Source organism: Olea europaea, unplaced genomic scaffold, assembly GCF_002742605.1.
Source record: "Olea europaea var. sylvestris unplaced genomic scaffold, O_europaea_v1 scaffold1229, whole genome shotgun sequence".
In the NCBI taxonomy this organism is placed as follows: Eukaryota; Viridiplantae; Streptophyta; class Magnoliopsida; order Lamiales; family Oleaceae; genus Olea; species Olea europaea.
In genome coordinates this window covers 12,403-30,109 of record NW_019229720.1, presented here as the reverse complement: position 1 = coordinate 30,109, position 17,707 = coordinate 12,403, and the positions used below count along the sequence as shown (strand labels likewise).

The following is a 17,707-nucleotide window of genomic DNA, read 5'->3' as shown; positions in this document are numbered from 1 at the left end:
AATAATTATAATTATGATATATAGTTTATTACTTTATTACATATGATATGTTTGAAAATCCAGATTTAGACGTCGGCAAAGAACATGGCAATTTGCTTATCTTAATTCACATGCATCCAAAAGTTTGCCTCTTTCCAGCTAAAACCCTTAGGGCGCACATAGCTAATTTATTATATATGTTAACATCAATTTGAAAATTTAACCCTTTTCTTTCCTATAAAAACCCATTGCTTGCAACTAAATCCTCCATTCCAAATCCCTTAATGGTTAACAGAATCAGCAGCTACAAGAAGTCAAGAATTAGGGTATTCGAGAAATGGCTTCCAATAGTAAAACATCAGTTGTCCTCTTTCTAGTCCTAAATCTTCTCTTCTTCACTCTTACTAGCGCATGTGGCACTTGCCCGGGTCCTAAACCAAAGCCTAAACCAAACCCGAAGCCGAGCCCCAGCCCCGGAAGGGGCACTTGCCCTAGGGATGCCTTAAAATTAGGGGTATGCGCTAATCTTCTAGGTGGATTGCTTGGTGTTACCATTGGGACACCGCCAAAAACTCCATGCTGCTCCCTTATCCAAGGCCTCGTCGACCTGGAGGCGGCGGTCTGCCTTTGCACTGCCATTAAAGCCAATGTTTTGGGCATTAACCTCAATGTTCCTCTTTCCCTTAGCTTGCTTCTTAATGTCTGCTCCAAGAAGGTTCCACCGGGCTTCAAATGTGCCTAGGCAACCAAGTTTTATAATCTTCGGTCTTCAGTCCTAAGAATTTGTATTGTTAAGATCATTGCATTCTTGTGAGTTTGTACTTTTAAGATTATTGCATTCTTGTGCTTGGAAACTTCTCCTTCCCTTATGAGCAAATAAGAAAGAAAAGATTGTTCTTGTGTGAAAGTAGTTCTATACCCGAGGCCGTCATTTTTACTAGCTTGTATTTTCATATTATAATTATCAAAATTGTATCCATGTTTCAGTTTATTATCGAATATCTTGTTAACTAGAATATATTGTAGAATCTGAAATCATAATCTGTCTCTCAAGGCTGATTTGAGGGTTTAAAAATTCCACAAATATAATATCAAGCTTATTCGATTGGGATTATATAATGAATTCTAGCGCCTATTTTGTTCAAATAATAACGTTTATAAAAATTTAAGTCAAAATTAATTATTAAATTTTGTCATAAAATCTACAATTTTTATCCACTTTTCTACCACACATTTCATCAACTTTTATCAAAATTTTGAGAAAAAAATGATTTTTAGTAAAACCAAATAGCAACTTAATGTTATTACGAAAAGCATTTATTAATAGAATTCCCCTTCTGCCTTTTGATTTCTATTAGAATCCTTGATGCATAATTATATACACATCTAGGATGATGAAATTTTATAGCCCTCGTAAACAATGTCTACATAAAAATTAAACAAAAAAATAAAAATAAAAATTCCCAAACAAAAATTCATAGTATATATAGTTTACACAAACAAAATAAAAACATTATCCTGTTTCAGTAGACAGAATGAAAGAAGCCGGTTTTTTCGACAATTTGGTATAGTGCCAAAGAAAGCCAGTAAGAAGCTGGCTTTTAATCTATAAAAGGGGAAACTGCAGGAGAAGGACGCCGAGCCGACCTCGACATTTTATTGTCAAATAGAGGCTAATATGTTTGAGAGTTGTTTATAATCGATATAAATTGATATTATTGGTGAATAAGTTGGTAGTATTTATGAGTTTTACAAAATGTGTAAATAAAAAGGGATTTGGCCAATTATAGAAAACTTAGAACCCGGGTACAATAGTGAAAATGGCTAAAATATATCTATCTGAAAAGTCTTTCAAGATCATCTCGAGCAATACTTTTCATTTTAAATAGCTTATTTTAATATAAAAAGCATCTTGAAGAAATTTTGAAAATACAGAATAAAACATTTTATACAACTCCAATAATACTCTTTATATTTCACATAAATATTATTAGCTCCATTTTTCCTTTTTTTATTATTATTATTTTTTTTTTTAACCTTACTTCCATCTCTTTTAATGAATTACTGTCCGTGCTTGTTTCTTTATAAACCGAGGGAGTGCATAGAAAGTCGCAAAATATTGTATGAAAGCACTAAGCCCTTGTTTGGTGCGGATTAGAATTAGATTTTTAATAGATTTTGATAAATATTTTTGAACAATTATGAGAACCATGAAATATATGGATAAAATTGTTTGTTTGACTTTAATTTGATTAAAATCTTATTTAAATCTATTCAAACAGGGACTAAAGGTATAATATAGAGAGATAATTCGACTCCTTAAATTTGAAAAGTCAAATTCAATCTTTAGTTTAAATTTTAAATAGAGAGAGCTCATTGGAACCCCATAAGAAGATTGATGAATCTGTGTAATAAACAGAATGTGAATGTGAATGAGAATAATAAAGAGCGCAAAAGCTACAACATAGTAAAATCAACCAAAAACTACCCTGCAGAACTCACCAAAATTATGGAAACAGGGACTTTAATTAAGAATTAAGATCCATTAGCAGTATAGATTAAAATCTCATATTAAAATCAACATTTATTTAAGTCACTTATTACATGGAACCCACGAGCTACAGCTTTTTAACCACATATTTTATAAATTTTTTTATCAAAATTTATAAAATATAAAATAAAATAATTTTAATTTACATAAAAGATGAACTTAGTGTGATAACTAATAATCACACATGCATATAAAAGTTTAAACTATCAAAAATCAAATGAATTTAAGATGGATCTCACGTATCACCTCAGTTTGGATTTTTTATTCGAAGGACTTTTCGAATTTTCAAAAAATAATGGTGACAAGACTCGAACTCAAACAGTTAATTGCTTCTACAATGATAACCCACATCAAAGCTCAAATTATAGATGAGGTGTGAACTTAATTATTTATATTTGTATTTACAATCAAATTTTATAAAGTCGATTGCAAAAAGTCTATTGATGGGCCATGAGAATTTGGAAGAATCTCTTTGGCAATTTTGTTTGCAGCACAATCCAGCCCGTGACTCCAGAATTTGTTGAATGTAATGTATATTAATGTGCAAGTGGAAGAAAAAAAGAAGCTTCATTCCTGATTATTCCTTACCTAAATCTGTCTCTTTGTTTATGACATGTAAAGTTGAGATAGTTTAAAAATTGTCATACTCTACATGATCAATAATTATATTTTGTTGAATCAATTTTATAATCACGTTCCATTCAATAATTGTAATCCTCTTTAGCCTACAATTCAGTTACAATTGAAATTTTTTAATTCTTATAAAGAAGAGTCTATTTTATTTTAGATTTCTTCCTGGCCTTCTTAATTTTGGTGTCTTCTCATGTACAAATCTTTCATAATTTCTGTTCTAATCTCTTCCATTTCAAAGAAGGTAAAGGTGGTGGGTTATAGCTTTTAAGGATTTTCCTGAATTTAAAAGTTAGACGATCATAGATAATGTTACTCCAATTTTAATATGTTTAAAAGGTATTGAAAGACAGCAATGGTTATTATTACGATTATTTATTTTCATTAATCGACATCGTTTTCCACATAATGGTGTAATGGTGCGTCGAATTTGGGTCAAGGTTTGACCTATGACACATTTTCTCCACACGGGCATTAAAGTTTAGCCAAGGGGACTGGGAGATGGAGACGGCATATCTTAACTTCCAAAGCGCAAAAAATCTTTGGGACAAATTGGCGATGATGATTTGTCTTTGGCACAAAAAGGACATTCATAATTTTGAATGTAACCAAAGTTGGGCTCTTTTGTAAGCCAAGTACATGTTCCCCTACTTGAGCCTCATTTTTTTAAAATATATTTTGTAAAAAGTAATTTTTTTATTTATTTTTTTATTTTTAGAGAATGTGTAGTTAAAAAAGGGGGAAAATGTGTTTACGTGTAAAATTAATTATTAGAAGATTGTATGGTTGAAAATGAGTTTTAGAAAAATAAATTTTATAGAATGGAGCTCGAACATGTGCATTATCTAAGTGCAAACTTGGAAGGCCTATATGATCTATCTATTGAATTGTGTGCCAAACAATTTCAATGGACGATAATGTAAAATCAAGTTGAACTTGAATAGGCTTTGGACCTTAACTAAAGAAAATAAAGTGATCGCAAAAATTCCACAAGACTAGTACATTGACCAACCCAAACCAGAATTACAAGAGCTATTTTCGAGGTGTAAACTTTTAATAACAGTTGCTCAAATAGCATTATTCGGAATCGATCGATGTCGTTAGATCCGTTAATTGGTCATATGGATTTCTGTTGCTAAACAATGCATTAGACGAATTAATAAGAAAAGAATAATGTTATCTAGTATCAATAATATTTGAACAGCACTCTAAGTGGCTACACATGTATCTCAATACTCTCAAGCATTTTTCTCTCTTTAAAAATAGAAAGAAAATTCAATTTTATTAAATTAACACATTCTCTATAATTAAATGCATTCAAATTATTCTAAAGTTTAATGCTCCATATATTAATCCTAACTAAATAATATATGCAAAGAAAATTAAGGGAAATAATATAATAATTTGAAGGTAAGTTGGTGAAAATAAAAGAGAGAGAAAATAATAAATACATATTGACAGTAGTAAAATTAAATGCTAAAGATAAATTAGTTATTAAAATATTTAAAAATTCACTCTCTAAATTTATAGATGCCTCTAAATTGCAAAATATTCTCTTGAAAAATAGAATCTCTTGGAGATGCTATTAGGTCGGGAATAGCTACTATTGTTAGTTTCATTGATTTATTTTCCGGTTTTTCTGTGTTTACTTCTTGTTATGCCTTCCACTCTTTAAGATTACGGAGCTCATATCTTCTTCTTCTTCTTCTTCTTTTTTCCCCCTATATAACATGCTGACATGTAAGTCTTAGCTATATATATAGATTCCTCTGATACCATACCTTATTGTCATTTGATGCTCAAGAAAAAAATATTAATAACTTGTTATTTAACATAAACCTAAATAATAATCAGCAAAAAAACCTTAACTAGATATGGGGGAAGAATCACTTGACAACCATTAGAATTAAATTAAGGTTAATAATCTGTTTTGCTGTGATTAACTTAATTAAATTCTATGAAAAAAGAGAAGACACCGCCTGGTTATTTAACCAAGTTTTGCCCCGTTAATGAAGCACATGATCATGTGAATATATTGTTCTTTTCCTTGTATTTTACCTGCAAAGATGCTAAAATGCCACAAATGTCCAGTCTTGGCATATTAAGGATTTTTCAATGATATATTCTTGTACGCCATTCACATGATAGATCATGCAAGATGTGCTAGTTTTATAATATAGTAATACCTCGATAAATAAATGTTCGATAAAGTAATAATCTTACTTAAATAATAAAATTTTTCAATCCTAATTTCGACCAGTTTACTCAAGTAATAACCCCGTTGAATGCATAAGATAATACTTTTTTTTTTTAGTTCCTTTGAGGCCTAACACATATATAAAATAATTTCTTAAATTCATAAAAGTTCATACTAATACAAATTAACAAATTTTTAATTTCTCAAATTTTTTTTTACTTAGCCTCTTTCTAAAAAAATAAAAAAAAAATGCATCAAAATCTTTTGTTTTTCTTTGCATCCAAATTAAACTCCAAGATATTGAATTTTGAAGCCAATGTATGTACGTAATGTTTCCTTTTTAAAGTATACATGTGTGCTTTTTGTGTGCTTATAGATTAAATTTTGAATTTAATCACGTTCAATTATTATTATTATTTTTTTTTTACATGTATTATGGTAAAATATACAAGTTATAAAGATATAAAATACTCTATAAATTAATAAATTATTCATTTATCGATAAATTAATAATCTCTCTAAAATAATGATTTTTCTCAATCCCAACACTATTATTTTATACAGATTTAATTGTACTTCTAAGTTGAATAAATTGAGCTTTGGTACTTGATGATCATTGACTCTATATTGATTTTATTGAATTTTAATAAAATGGCATAGGTTCCACGCCTAATCTTCACCTCTTAGATGAAATACCTAGAACGATAAAAGAATATTGGGCTGGAAGGTATAATTTTTCCTGCTATTTCTTTTTTTCTTATTTAGAGAAAATCATGAAGGCATAACAAATCAAGGAAAATCATTTAAGGAAATGTTGTAATCAATAAAATTGTAAAAGATTTTTCACACTATATTTAAAGAAATAATGATATTTAGTATCAGTGGTGTTAAGCAACAATTTATATGACAGTAGAATCCATACTTTTAAAATAGTATTCGTAACAAACATATTTCTCGCAAAAATTTTATTGGAATAATCATTTTGACAAATTGACTTGTCGTCCTTTTAATTTTTCACGACATGTATGTGTTGTGATGATATTATAGTGACAAATATCTTGTTGCTATTTCTTACTTTTTTGCATCGAACAAATAATATTGCAAATTTGTTAATATGATGAATTGATTGAAAATTGTCACAAAATACATTATGTGACTCATATAGTGCGACACTGCCTGCAACAAACATTTTTTCTATCGCGGAATAATTTTTGCAACAAAATCTCTATTTACGTGAAAAAAAAAATTGTCACGATTTCGGCATTTTTTGTAAGGCTATTGTTTACAGTTGATTAAAGTAAATAAGTCAGAATGATTGTGCTTCAAACAGTGCTGAATATAAATATATATTGCTATGAGTGGCCCTAACTTCTATGTTGTGAGCTACACTTAGAAGATGAGAAAAATTGTAAATATATTTCTTGAGTAATTAGTACAAAACGTTCCTAACTTTAATGTTTATTGTGGAAAACGTCATCACCTTTCATTTTTTGACATTTTTGCCCTTATCTCCACATTTTTTTTTTTTTGCGAAAAACGTCATTTTCACCATTTTTTTAATATAAAATGACCAAAATATCCTCTCATTTAAATTAAAAAATAAAAATAAATAATAATTTACAATCTTACTCCTAAATGTTATAAAAAGTGCAAGTGAATCCAAATAATTATTAAAAAACCTAATAGCACAAAATATCCTTACGTTTGGCCTGTAGTATAAAAAATATTCCTACGTTTCAAATTAGTGAAAATGACGTTTTCCACAATGAAACATGGAAATAGCCAAATAGGGATGAAAACTTAAAACAATTGAATCGTAGGGACGTTTTCTGCAAGAAGTGTCAAACGTATGAATTTTTTTACTATTAGGCCTTATGAAAATATTAAAAATAACAAAAAAAACTATATATCCGAGAAAGCGGAACTGCTTGACATTGCATATCCATCGGGATAAATCTGACCCCTTCCCCTTTTCCCGCCTACGTATATAGGATATTTTAAGAACTGCACATCTTTCTTAGTAGCAGGGTCTCTTTCTCTCTTCTTTTCTTCTCCAAATGGGATGCCACGTTAGAAATGAATAAACTCTGACCAACCATCGCTCATACCGCTGAACCATCTATTGATATTTTAATACTATGAAGAGAAGAGCCCTAGTGAGTATAGTCGGTTTGTGTGTTGGAAATGACATAGGTCTCTCCGGAACAGGTGATGTCATCGGTACTTGCACTCGTGAGTTGGGTATTTTGACTTGCAATTCTGTACAAATCTATTGGCATGAATGTTTCAAGGTTGGATGTTGGGTGTTATATGTAGAGGGAAGTGAGTGCTTTTTCGGTAGTACGGTAGTTCAGCAGTTTGAGTGGTTGTTTGCTGGAATTTTTTGGCTTCTAAGGTAACTGATCCATTTGGGGAAGAAGAGAGAGAGAGAGAGGTTTTTTTTTTTTTTTTTTTTTTTTTTTTTTTAATATTTTAATAAGGCCTAATAACAAAAAAATCCCCACGTTAGACACTTCCTACGGAAAATGTCCCTACGTTTCAATTTTATTTTTTTCATCTCTATTTTCACGTTTTATTGCGGAAAACATCATTTTCACCAATTTAAAACGTATAGATGTTTTGTACACTATAGGCAAAAGAAGGGACGTTTTGTGCTATTAGACATTTTAATAATTATTTGGACTCACTTACACTTTTTAAAATAATTAGGAGTAAGATTGTAATTTATTCTTTTTTTTTTCTTTTTTTTTTGTTTTATTTAATTGGGAGGGTATTTTGGTCATTTTACATTAAAATGGTGAAAATGACGTTTCCCGCAAAGAAGGTGGAAATGTGGGCAAAAATACCAAAAAATAAAAGGTGGAGATGTTTTTCACAATAAACTTTAAAGGTGGGGACGTTTTATGCTAATTACCCTATTTTCCTTAATTTCTATTACATTCTTTTTTATTTATGCCCCACTTTTCATATTTCTTTTCCTTTCATGTCAACTCTGCAAAACTAACATTTATTCAATTGATAAGGACTCAATTTCAAGTTTGTTGGAAATTAAACTCTTGATCAAATTTTAAGTTGCCCAAATTGGGGTATAAAATTGGACAGTTCGGCCGCTTTGGCATGATTATTCGAGCATGTTGTTAGCATGATATCATTCAATATAATGCTCACTTTAGTTAGAATACTAATCTTGAAATTTGACTATTCACTTGACTTTGATCTTTATCAATATCGAATTGGTTATTTGAGTTTGTTAAGATTTGATATTAAGGATTCGTGTATGGCCAATGTAAAATGTTGAGGATAATTCTAGCGGGATTAAATAATGTTAATGTCGACGAGAAAGTGTCATCAAGTAAATCAATTTCAGATTTTGTCGTATTTATTTAAGAAGATAATTATGTACAAAAACAATAAAATATAGGCCCCAGACAACGAAATATCTACAGTAGAACACCCGTGACGCTAATCATTCTTGTTTATATAATTTTTAAATAAGCCATGTTTTGACTAAATAAGCAAAACAATATTTTGTTTTCTTTTTTTCTATATTTTGTTTGCTTAATATTTAAATAAGAAATATTTTGATTAAATGAGTATAAGCTATATTTTGTTTGTATATACAAATTCATTTCAAAAATTTAATATTACACATCAAGTATGCGCTTATATATACATCATTTCTATTCGAAATTTTTTCATCTTGTTCATGAGCACTTACACACGCTCCTTAGGGTGCACATCTTGGACACTGAAAACACACTGACTTCTCTAAAATTGAGACGTGCGGTAGTCTAGTGCAAAAGGAAAAACTCGAATGTCAAAAGAAAAATCACAATCGAACAATTTCATGGCACACTCCTACGGCTCGTTAGCCGGTAATTTAGGGTAAATATTCTGCTTATTATATGTTCAAGGAAATGAAAATTACAACTTTCATTTAATTTCGTAGAATGCACATTGTCGAAGTATGTATATGTTAGAAGCTCGACAGCGTGCAAACATGGTTGCGAAATAAAAGATAAATCAAAACATCCATGGCTAAGCTTAAAAGGTTTATATGAGTAAATAAATGTTTATTGAGCAGTTATCAATTTACATACTATCCGCTTTATGATCATAATTTAAGCATATCTTATTTCTCACGAATTTCTTTATCGTCCCCAAGATTCGACTTAAATCTCTTTTAAGAGAAAGGTTATATGTTCAAATCCAAAGTGAAAAGTATCTAAGTTAATGATTTGGACATGAAGACTCGATTGTTACTAACCCCCCAAAATGTAACTTTTTCTTATTTAAAAGTACCAAAAGAGTAATATCCAACGTGATTTTTCTTGGATTCAACGAGTTTATTGAAGAATTAATTTATTTGTAAAATCATGCTTGACAATAATGATTGACAATGTTGATGTTGTCAAGATCTGAATTTAAAAAAACAATTTTTTGAAATGAATGAATGTATGTTGTCAAGTTTCAATTGTCAATGAAAATTATCAAATTAGATTGTATATGTAGCATGATTCTCTATTGAACACTATTATAGTAACAACAATAATGAATATTATATAGTTAATATCATATGTTTAGCCAAAAATAAGGGATCAATACATAAATCATTGTTCTAAAGATTACATTTCATAAATAACAAACTCACTAAAATATTTAAAAAATCAGGTGGTAAATAAATTTATTAAATATTAAATTATAATTTAATATACATTAATTATTTTCACCCCATGCCACCTCACAACACTACACCATCTTCCCTCCACCTCTCTATCGGAGATGGCCGTTGACTTCAGCGACTATTTCGACTCCAGCGATAGAAAAATCTCCAAAAACTGAAAACAGTTTCTCTCTCTATTCTTGATTGTAGATAAATCTCCAAAAAATTATCTGTGAGGAAATTTATTGTTAGTGACTATGCATGTGTGTCTATGTGACTATTTGTTATCAAACTTGTTATCACTGTGATTGTATGTGAGCCTCTAATTTGTAACTGTATGTAACAAATTCACTAACCTATATTATCTGTGATTAACTGTGATCAAATTTGTCTTTGATGTGGTTAACTGTGACTAAATTTGCATTCAGTATGGCTATCTATGACAAGGTCATTCTTAACCATAACCAAGTCACAACCTGTCACAATCAACAAAAAAATTGATCAATAATAGTCACAACAAACACATACTTGGTTACATGGGGTCACCACAAATAAATCTGCACACACCTTAGACTAATGTCACAATCTACCACCATCACCTCCAATGCACCACCACTACCACCTTCAACTCAAACAGAACTAATAAAAAACTACCCACACTTCATCGTTGTAGCCAGATCAAAAAAATTCGCTTGGTTCATCCTAAAACGTTCAAATACATCTTTCGTTCACCCTTCAACATAACAAAATGCTATGATACACAACAATCTTCTTAACCCACTATTCATCGTTGCAGTCAGTGCACTAATCTAAAATTTGACGCTGTTAGAATTCCATTCTCATCCAGTAGTACATTTTTTGGTTTCAAATCACAGTGTTAAACACAGATCTTAGGCACCAATGATCAGAAAATCCACAATGCCATCGTCAAAACACTACAATGTTCGAACATACCTCGCCCTGTCCCAAGCTTTCAGAACCTCCAGCCCCACATTCTAGTACGTCGAAAAAGCCCAGTCCAAAGTGAGCACTCATTTGACACCGCCACCTCTCTCCATCAACACAAATCATTGGTGCCTTGTCATGCACTGCTGAGTTGTCAAATTCACCGTCAGCAGCCTCACAACACTGCCGAGATGGATAGTCGCCGAAAACATAGAGGATGATTGTTGAGGTAGGGTTGAGTGGGTGGGAAGAGATTAATGTGTGTGTGAGAGAGAGAGAGAGTAGTAAGAGAAATTTTTTTTTAGGAGTTTTGAAAGGAATGATGCGGGGTAAGTGTATTGGGTGGGGGTTCGGGTAAGGTGAATATGTAGATAAGATTTAATTAATTTTTTATTAATTATAATTATTAAAAATTAATCACCACATGATTTGTGAAATAAAATTTAATCCCCCTATTTTCTGAAAATTAATCTTTAATGGTAGATTTCTATGTAATTTTTCCCAAAAATGATTAGATACTCAGTTCATGGGCCTGCCATTTCTAAGCATGTTTGTTTAACCGAAGTAACATTTTATTTCCGAGATTATTTGAAACTAAATTTTTATTAAGAATAATTGCTTCACGCGTATGCGAGTAACTCTACCGAAGCCAATAAAAATTTAAGGCACGTTTGAGCCAAATTTTTTAGAAAAGATTTTGTAAAAGATGATTTTTTGGGGTGAATTTATGGTTATAAAGTAAAATAAAGTTATGAAATACATACAAAATTATTTTATTAAAAAAATGTTTCTAAAATATTGTTTGACAACCATCACTTGAAAACTCTTCTTTTTACATACTTATATTTAACCTCACATTCAAGAAAATATTTTGCACGGATATCAAAAAAAATTTCCTACTTTTTAACCATATATTCTCCTAAAAATCATTATTCAAAACATTATTTTCCCAAAATTAAAGCCGTCAAACAAAACTAAATTGCACAAGAATATACGGGCCAGCTTTTTATTCAGATCACAGCTACGGAAATCTACTCGTTACCATTCAGCATGAAAACATCAGCCTTCAATACTCCAATAAAAACTTATATAGAGAATGTAAGCAGAATTCTATCACACATAAATCCTTTTCATCACACCATTCGATCTACAGACTCGTCCAAGACTTCAAGCTTCGCCAAGAAATAAATAAGTAAAGGTTGATTAAATTTCAATGCATTATAGAACAAGGCAACACGAGCTATAACTTGCACCATTGAAGTCGGAAAAAATAATAATAATAATAATAATAAAAAGAAAAAAAGTACAACAAAAACAGATTCATTTGCTTGGAAGAAGATTGTCTAGCCATAAGTTAAGAATGTCGATACATTCTCAATTATTTCCTATGGTTGAGGACTTTAAAGGTAAACAGGTACACAGAGACATCCATGAGCCGCCATCTGCACAAGAAACCTAGGGTTCTCCACCAAGCTCTACTCTTAGGTTGTCATATGGGCAGAGCTTGGGTGTCTGGTAAGAGAAAAAAAGAGAAATAGCATCAGATAGAAGCATATAATTGGTAAAAATACTTTAAAATAATGCATAAATGATTCAACAAATACGATTTTTATGAAAAAGTTGGACCGTAAGGCTTAAGAGGTGAACATTGACGGTTGCTGCAACCTGTGAACGCACCAGCTCGGAAGATGATGTACAGTAAAATAATTCATCAAAATATATCTTTCACTTCATTTTTTTCGCAAGCTGCCTTGTAGATATTGCAACCAAATTCAACACTTAGTGGTAGTTCCATTGTTGAGTTATCAACATCACATTAAAATTGAAGTCAACTACATGGATTTTTTTTACAGGTCAACTAAATGGATTTTTTTCGTCACTATGCTTGATATATCATGACATCTAATGGAACATCCAATGCTCCTTCACAACCACATCAAGCAATGTTGATTTTAGTCTTTCTTTCTTCTAACTTGATGTGCTTGGATAACAACACGTTTGTGAATATGAATTTCTTCAGGTCTATGCAGTACATGCCCCAACCTCCTAAGTTGTTCTTCCATTAGCTTACTGCAAATTGGTGATACGTCCATTGGTTGTCAGCTATCCTCATTTCCTTTTTATCTTATCCATTCTAGTATGGCCGCACACCTATCTTAACATCTTTATCTCTATTGCTTTCATCTTATGGAAATTTTTTCCCTTAAAAGGCAAAAAACTGAGTATCATAAAGCATAATTAATCTAATATCGCTCATGTAAAATTTATCACCTGTTTGGTTTTGCTAAAAAATAAGATTTTTAGTTGATTTTGGGGGAAAAAATATATAATAATTATTATTGTTGAAATGTGGGGCTGAAAAGTTATAAAAGTTGCGGGTCCCATGAATTGTGTGATAGAAAGTGTGTTTGGGGAAAGAATAACATATATAAAGTACTACAGATTCAAGTAAACCCCAGCTATGGCTATGTTCTACATTTCAAGCCAGCTGAAGTGATTGGATTCTTTCTTTAACAAACAATGCCATCAAACAGAAACAGTATATCAAGCATATTATAATTGCTAAAGTCAAGAAAAATATTGAATAACAAACAAAATGCAGATTGACACCCAAGGCATTAACTCTGTACGAGGAAATGGGCCAATAAACCAAACAGAGAATCACAAATTAACTAAGATCGAGAATATTCTTCCATAAATTGGATTTGAAGTATGGTTAAAATTAGAACGTGAGAAGTTAGAATTCACATGATTTCTTTTCTTAAAATCATAATCTATAATCTTGGCCAGGAAAATTGGAGGATATATATACAATCTCAGTTAGGACCAAGAAGCCACATGCTAATGCATGACAAACAAAACTACTACTTTCTACTTCTCGTATATTAAAGTTGTCATATAGCTAGCAATGTTCATGTGCCAACTCTAAATTTGGAGTATTACTGGGCCATGCTCATAAATTAAGTACCTGCATTCAATACTTTCATGGTGAGGGTATCAACAAAAATGTAAGAGGGAGCAGTTACAATAGTGATCTAGCAGGAGTGGTACTAGAGAATTTTCCATTACTATAAGCTTGCATCACGATGTGCTTTAAATCCATATCTTTCCACTTCAGTCTAGGATGAGCTATTAGATATATTTAAAATAGATCTTTCTAGCCTCATTCAACCTATACCACTAAGCTGCACATCCAATTGAGAAGCAATTCTACATCACTATTCCAAAAAAAATAGGAACCATTAATTGATATCTTTTGCTATAATCTTTGATAATCATGTTCATAATGAAAAGACTCATATTGTGTTGACATTCAGTCTGTTACAATAAGTTCATTTTAGCTCCATTGACGAATCAAATTCTGGATAGGAACAACTGCAAACTACAGTTTTGTGTTCGCACAATTACTTGTTGAGCAGACCTGAATGTATCTTTTCCATGGGAAATAGGAAGTGGATGTTATATAAGATTTAGTTGATATGGTTAGGCTATAAGAATTGTTAGTCTCAAACACTTCATCAATATGACTAATGAGGCAGTTTGGCAGCGTCTATTAATTTCGAATTGTGTTTTCAAATCAGATCAGCCTGTTGATTAAGATATACCGAGTTAAAATATTCTACATGACAACCATTAGACCAAGTTTACTTAGTGATATTGAGCGTTAGGTCATTAAAGAGCAAATTATCTATAAGACAAACATAAGTAAAAGTGAGAATGTTAAGTGTGAAAACTAGAATAGATAAAGTATGAAACAAGGCTATATGGCACCCAGTGACAGTGAACCATTTGAGATAAATTAAGGAAAAGGCGTCTTAAATAATTGGGCTCTTCCTGACCTAAAAATATTCTAATTTCATGAAGTGATGCAGTCTCACATTAATGAGAAATGGACCAGAACAAACATGGCATTAGGTCTCTGCAGATAATCTGATTTCCTCGGACCTTTTAGTAGAGGCAGCTCCAGATCAAATGAAATGGTTAAAAAGAACTCATTTAAACCAGCCCCAAATTCACTGCAAATAACAGTTAGTGGCTATTAATGTTGCTTTCTGTTCTATAACAGCAATTTTCATGCTCTCCACGGTTGTGATAAAAAATTTATGTCATCCCTCAAAAAGTCAACATCTTCCCCAATGGTATCGTTGTCCTTTGATAAGGCTTCAGATTGTTTAAGAACATTCAATGGTTGTGACCATGATACTACAAATTTTCAAAAGAAAAATAAAAAGAAACAAACAGTATCTTTTTCTCTGGTGCTAAACTATTAGGACAAGTATGTAATGAAATATTCAACCGCTATACACAGCCAAGAGAAAAATTTTTAGTCTATACTTTCAGAACATACATAGCAGCAATGAAACTTACATCTCTTAAAACCAAAACATATTTCCCCTGTGTTTGATTAGCTTTAAACAAAATACATAAACAATATTTTATGAATTCCATTAAAATTAATTGAACAAAGATTAAAATTTGAAAGATGGATTACTGAACATAAGAAACAGATATTGACATTAGCATGGCAAAGGGTGTATATATATATATCAAGAATATGCAAAACCCAGAAAAGAGTGAGGTGATCAAAATTGTTATTTTAGAAATTTTCATTCCTTTATCTCTGGTACATATTTTGTATTCTGAAATGCACAGCGCTTCCAACTTTAAATTCTAGATGTCAGACAATCACCAGCAATTCAAATCATGCCAATTTCAAGTTCACCATAATATCTGGTGATCAATATTCGTTCGGATCTACATCAGCTTCATAAAGTGTTAAATTGCTACTATGTGTGTCAATATGGAAAGGCAATATAACCCCATAAAAAATACTTTCTTTTTGCAGGTTTGTCCTTAAAACACTAGATTAGAATCTTTAATACCAAGTGTCACTAAATCATATGTAGTTCTTTGATATGACAGAAAACTACATATAGTCCTATTTCTTTGATACTAACATCAATTCAAACTCAAAACATTTCATTCATAAAAAAACTCAATTTCCAATAAAAGATCTCAACATTCTCTAAGTATGCCAGGGTGTTAACGTAAACATTAAAGTCATAAAAATCAAATCACTGTAGAAACAAGAATTAAAATATGGATCAGCATTTGAGACTTACAAATGGGATTTTGGATGCCTTGTCATTCCACACAGCTAAGAGCCCAAGTGATGCAAAAAATCCCAACCCTCCACACAACCAAGCCAATGCTTCATACTATTTACACAAGTAAATTACAGTTACTAATAGTTCAACAAAAAACCCTCGATTTATTTTACAAACGCACAAGTACAGAAAAGCAGAAATTGTAAGAGCACGTGAAATCTGACCTTCCCAACAGTATCAGCAATACGATCTATACAAGGCTCTGGAAATGCAGTCCCATTATCCCAAACAAGCTCATCATTCACAGGAAGCTGTAATACAACAGTAATAAATTTTTAGAAAAATAGGGTTCTTCCCATTTGGTTTTAATCTTCAAAAATAAAATTAAAGTTCAATTAACAGGTTATATATATAGAAATAATTTTGGGGCAGGGGTAGGGAGAGAATGATACGGGTTTGTCGGGAACGATGTGTTTGCCGACGGGTAGGCCCATGCCGGAGCGTTGGCGGAGAGAGGTGGCGACAGAGCGGGCAGCGATACCGCTCCCGCCCATGATTCGTGATGCCACATGGCTAAGTCTTCCTGCCATTTTCGATTTTTTTTCGTAGTCGCAGTGATGAAAACCTTCTTTGAGTGTGAATGATGGAACTTTGATGCCAGTCGCTGATTTACATGGGCAAAACCTCGAACACAACAAAGACAAACTTTTTGCGTGTACTGATTAGCAATATTTTTACCTAAATTTCTACATTCATATTATTTGATTTGTTATAAAAGAAAAGAACAGATAAAAGTCAATAGACTTATATGTATTTTATTATAAATTAAAGTTCTGTATTTATAGGGTATAATTAGGGATACAATATTAATTATTTCTAGGACTACAAAGTACAAAGGTATAATTTTTATTCATCTCTAAACCTTAATAAATTTTCTTTTTACAACACTCTTTCTTGAATGACACATTACAAAATATCTGTCTTATTAAAACTTTGTTTGATAAAAACTCAATGGAAAAAAAATCAAAACAAAAGAAAAAAAGTACAGTTATTTTAGAGTACTAAAAATAAATGCTGTCTCATTAAAACCTTGATAGGAAAACCCAGGTGGACAAAACTTAAACGAAAGAAAAAGAGTACAGTTACTCCCCATGATATTGATCGCTGAAAATTTTTGAGTCGACGCATTCCAATCTCATGAACTAATTTTTTGAATGTAGATGTTGGCAGTGTTTTTGTGAATAAATCGGTCACATTGTCACTTGAGCGAATTTGTTGAATATCGATGTCACCATTCTTTTGAAGCACGTGTGTATGAATTTTTTTTGGAGAAATATGTTTCGTCATGTCACCTTTGATATAACTTCTTATGAGCTATGCAATATAAGCTGCATTATTTTCATACAAAATTATTGGACTATCATTTATTTAAGTTAACCCGCATGATACTTGGATATAATGGATCATGTTTCTCAACTATACACATTTTCGACCTACTTTATGGATTGCAATAATTTCAGAATGATTTGAAGATGTTGCTGTCAAGGATTGCTTTACAGATCTCCATGATATAGCAGTTCCACTACGTGTAAACACATAACCTGTTTGTGATTTAGTTTTATGTGGGTCAGAAA

The 17,707-nt window shown here is 31.3% G+C and overlaps 2 protein-coding genes across 3 annotated transcripts; one reads left to right on the top strand and one right to left on the bottom strand.

Annotated features, from left to right (window-relative positions):
* The first annotated feature begins 242 nt into the window (after positions 1–242).
* Positions 243–973, top strand: LOC111374281 (14 kDa proline-rich protein DC2.15-like). The gene has a single exon (XM_022996938.1). The coding sequence runs from the start codon at positions 317–319 to the stop codon at positions 719–721; it is 405 nt and encodes a 134-aa protein (XP_022852706.1). The 5' UTR covers positions 243–316; the 3' UTR covers positions 722–973.
* Positions 974–12,164: 11,191 nt separating this feature from the next.
* Positions 12,165–16,818, bottom strand: LOC111374280 (NADH dehydrogenase [ubiquinone] 1 beta subcomplex subunit 8, mitochondrial-like). Of its 2 annotated transcripts, none has more exons than XM_022996936.1 (4): positions 16,526–16,817; positions 16,298–16,384; positions 16,089–16,184; positions 12,165–12,477 (listed from the first exon to the last, which is right to left on the bottom strand). In XM_022996936.1, the coding sequence occupies exons 1-4, from the start codon at positions 16,661–16,663 to the stop codon at positions 12,421–12,423; spliced, it is 378 nt and encodes a 125-aa protein (XP_022852704.1). In that variant the 5' UTR covers positions 16,664–16,817; the 3' UTR covers positions 12,165–12,420. The 2 variants fall into 2 exon arrangements, with proteins under 2 accessions (XP_022852704.1, XP_022852705.1); XM_022996937.1 differs by lacking the exon at positions 12,165–12,477 and adding an exon at positions 12,807–13,933 and having other exon boundaries at positions 16,526–16,818.
* Positions 16,819–17,707: the final 889 nt, after the last annotated feature.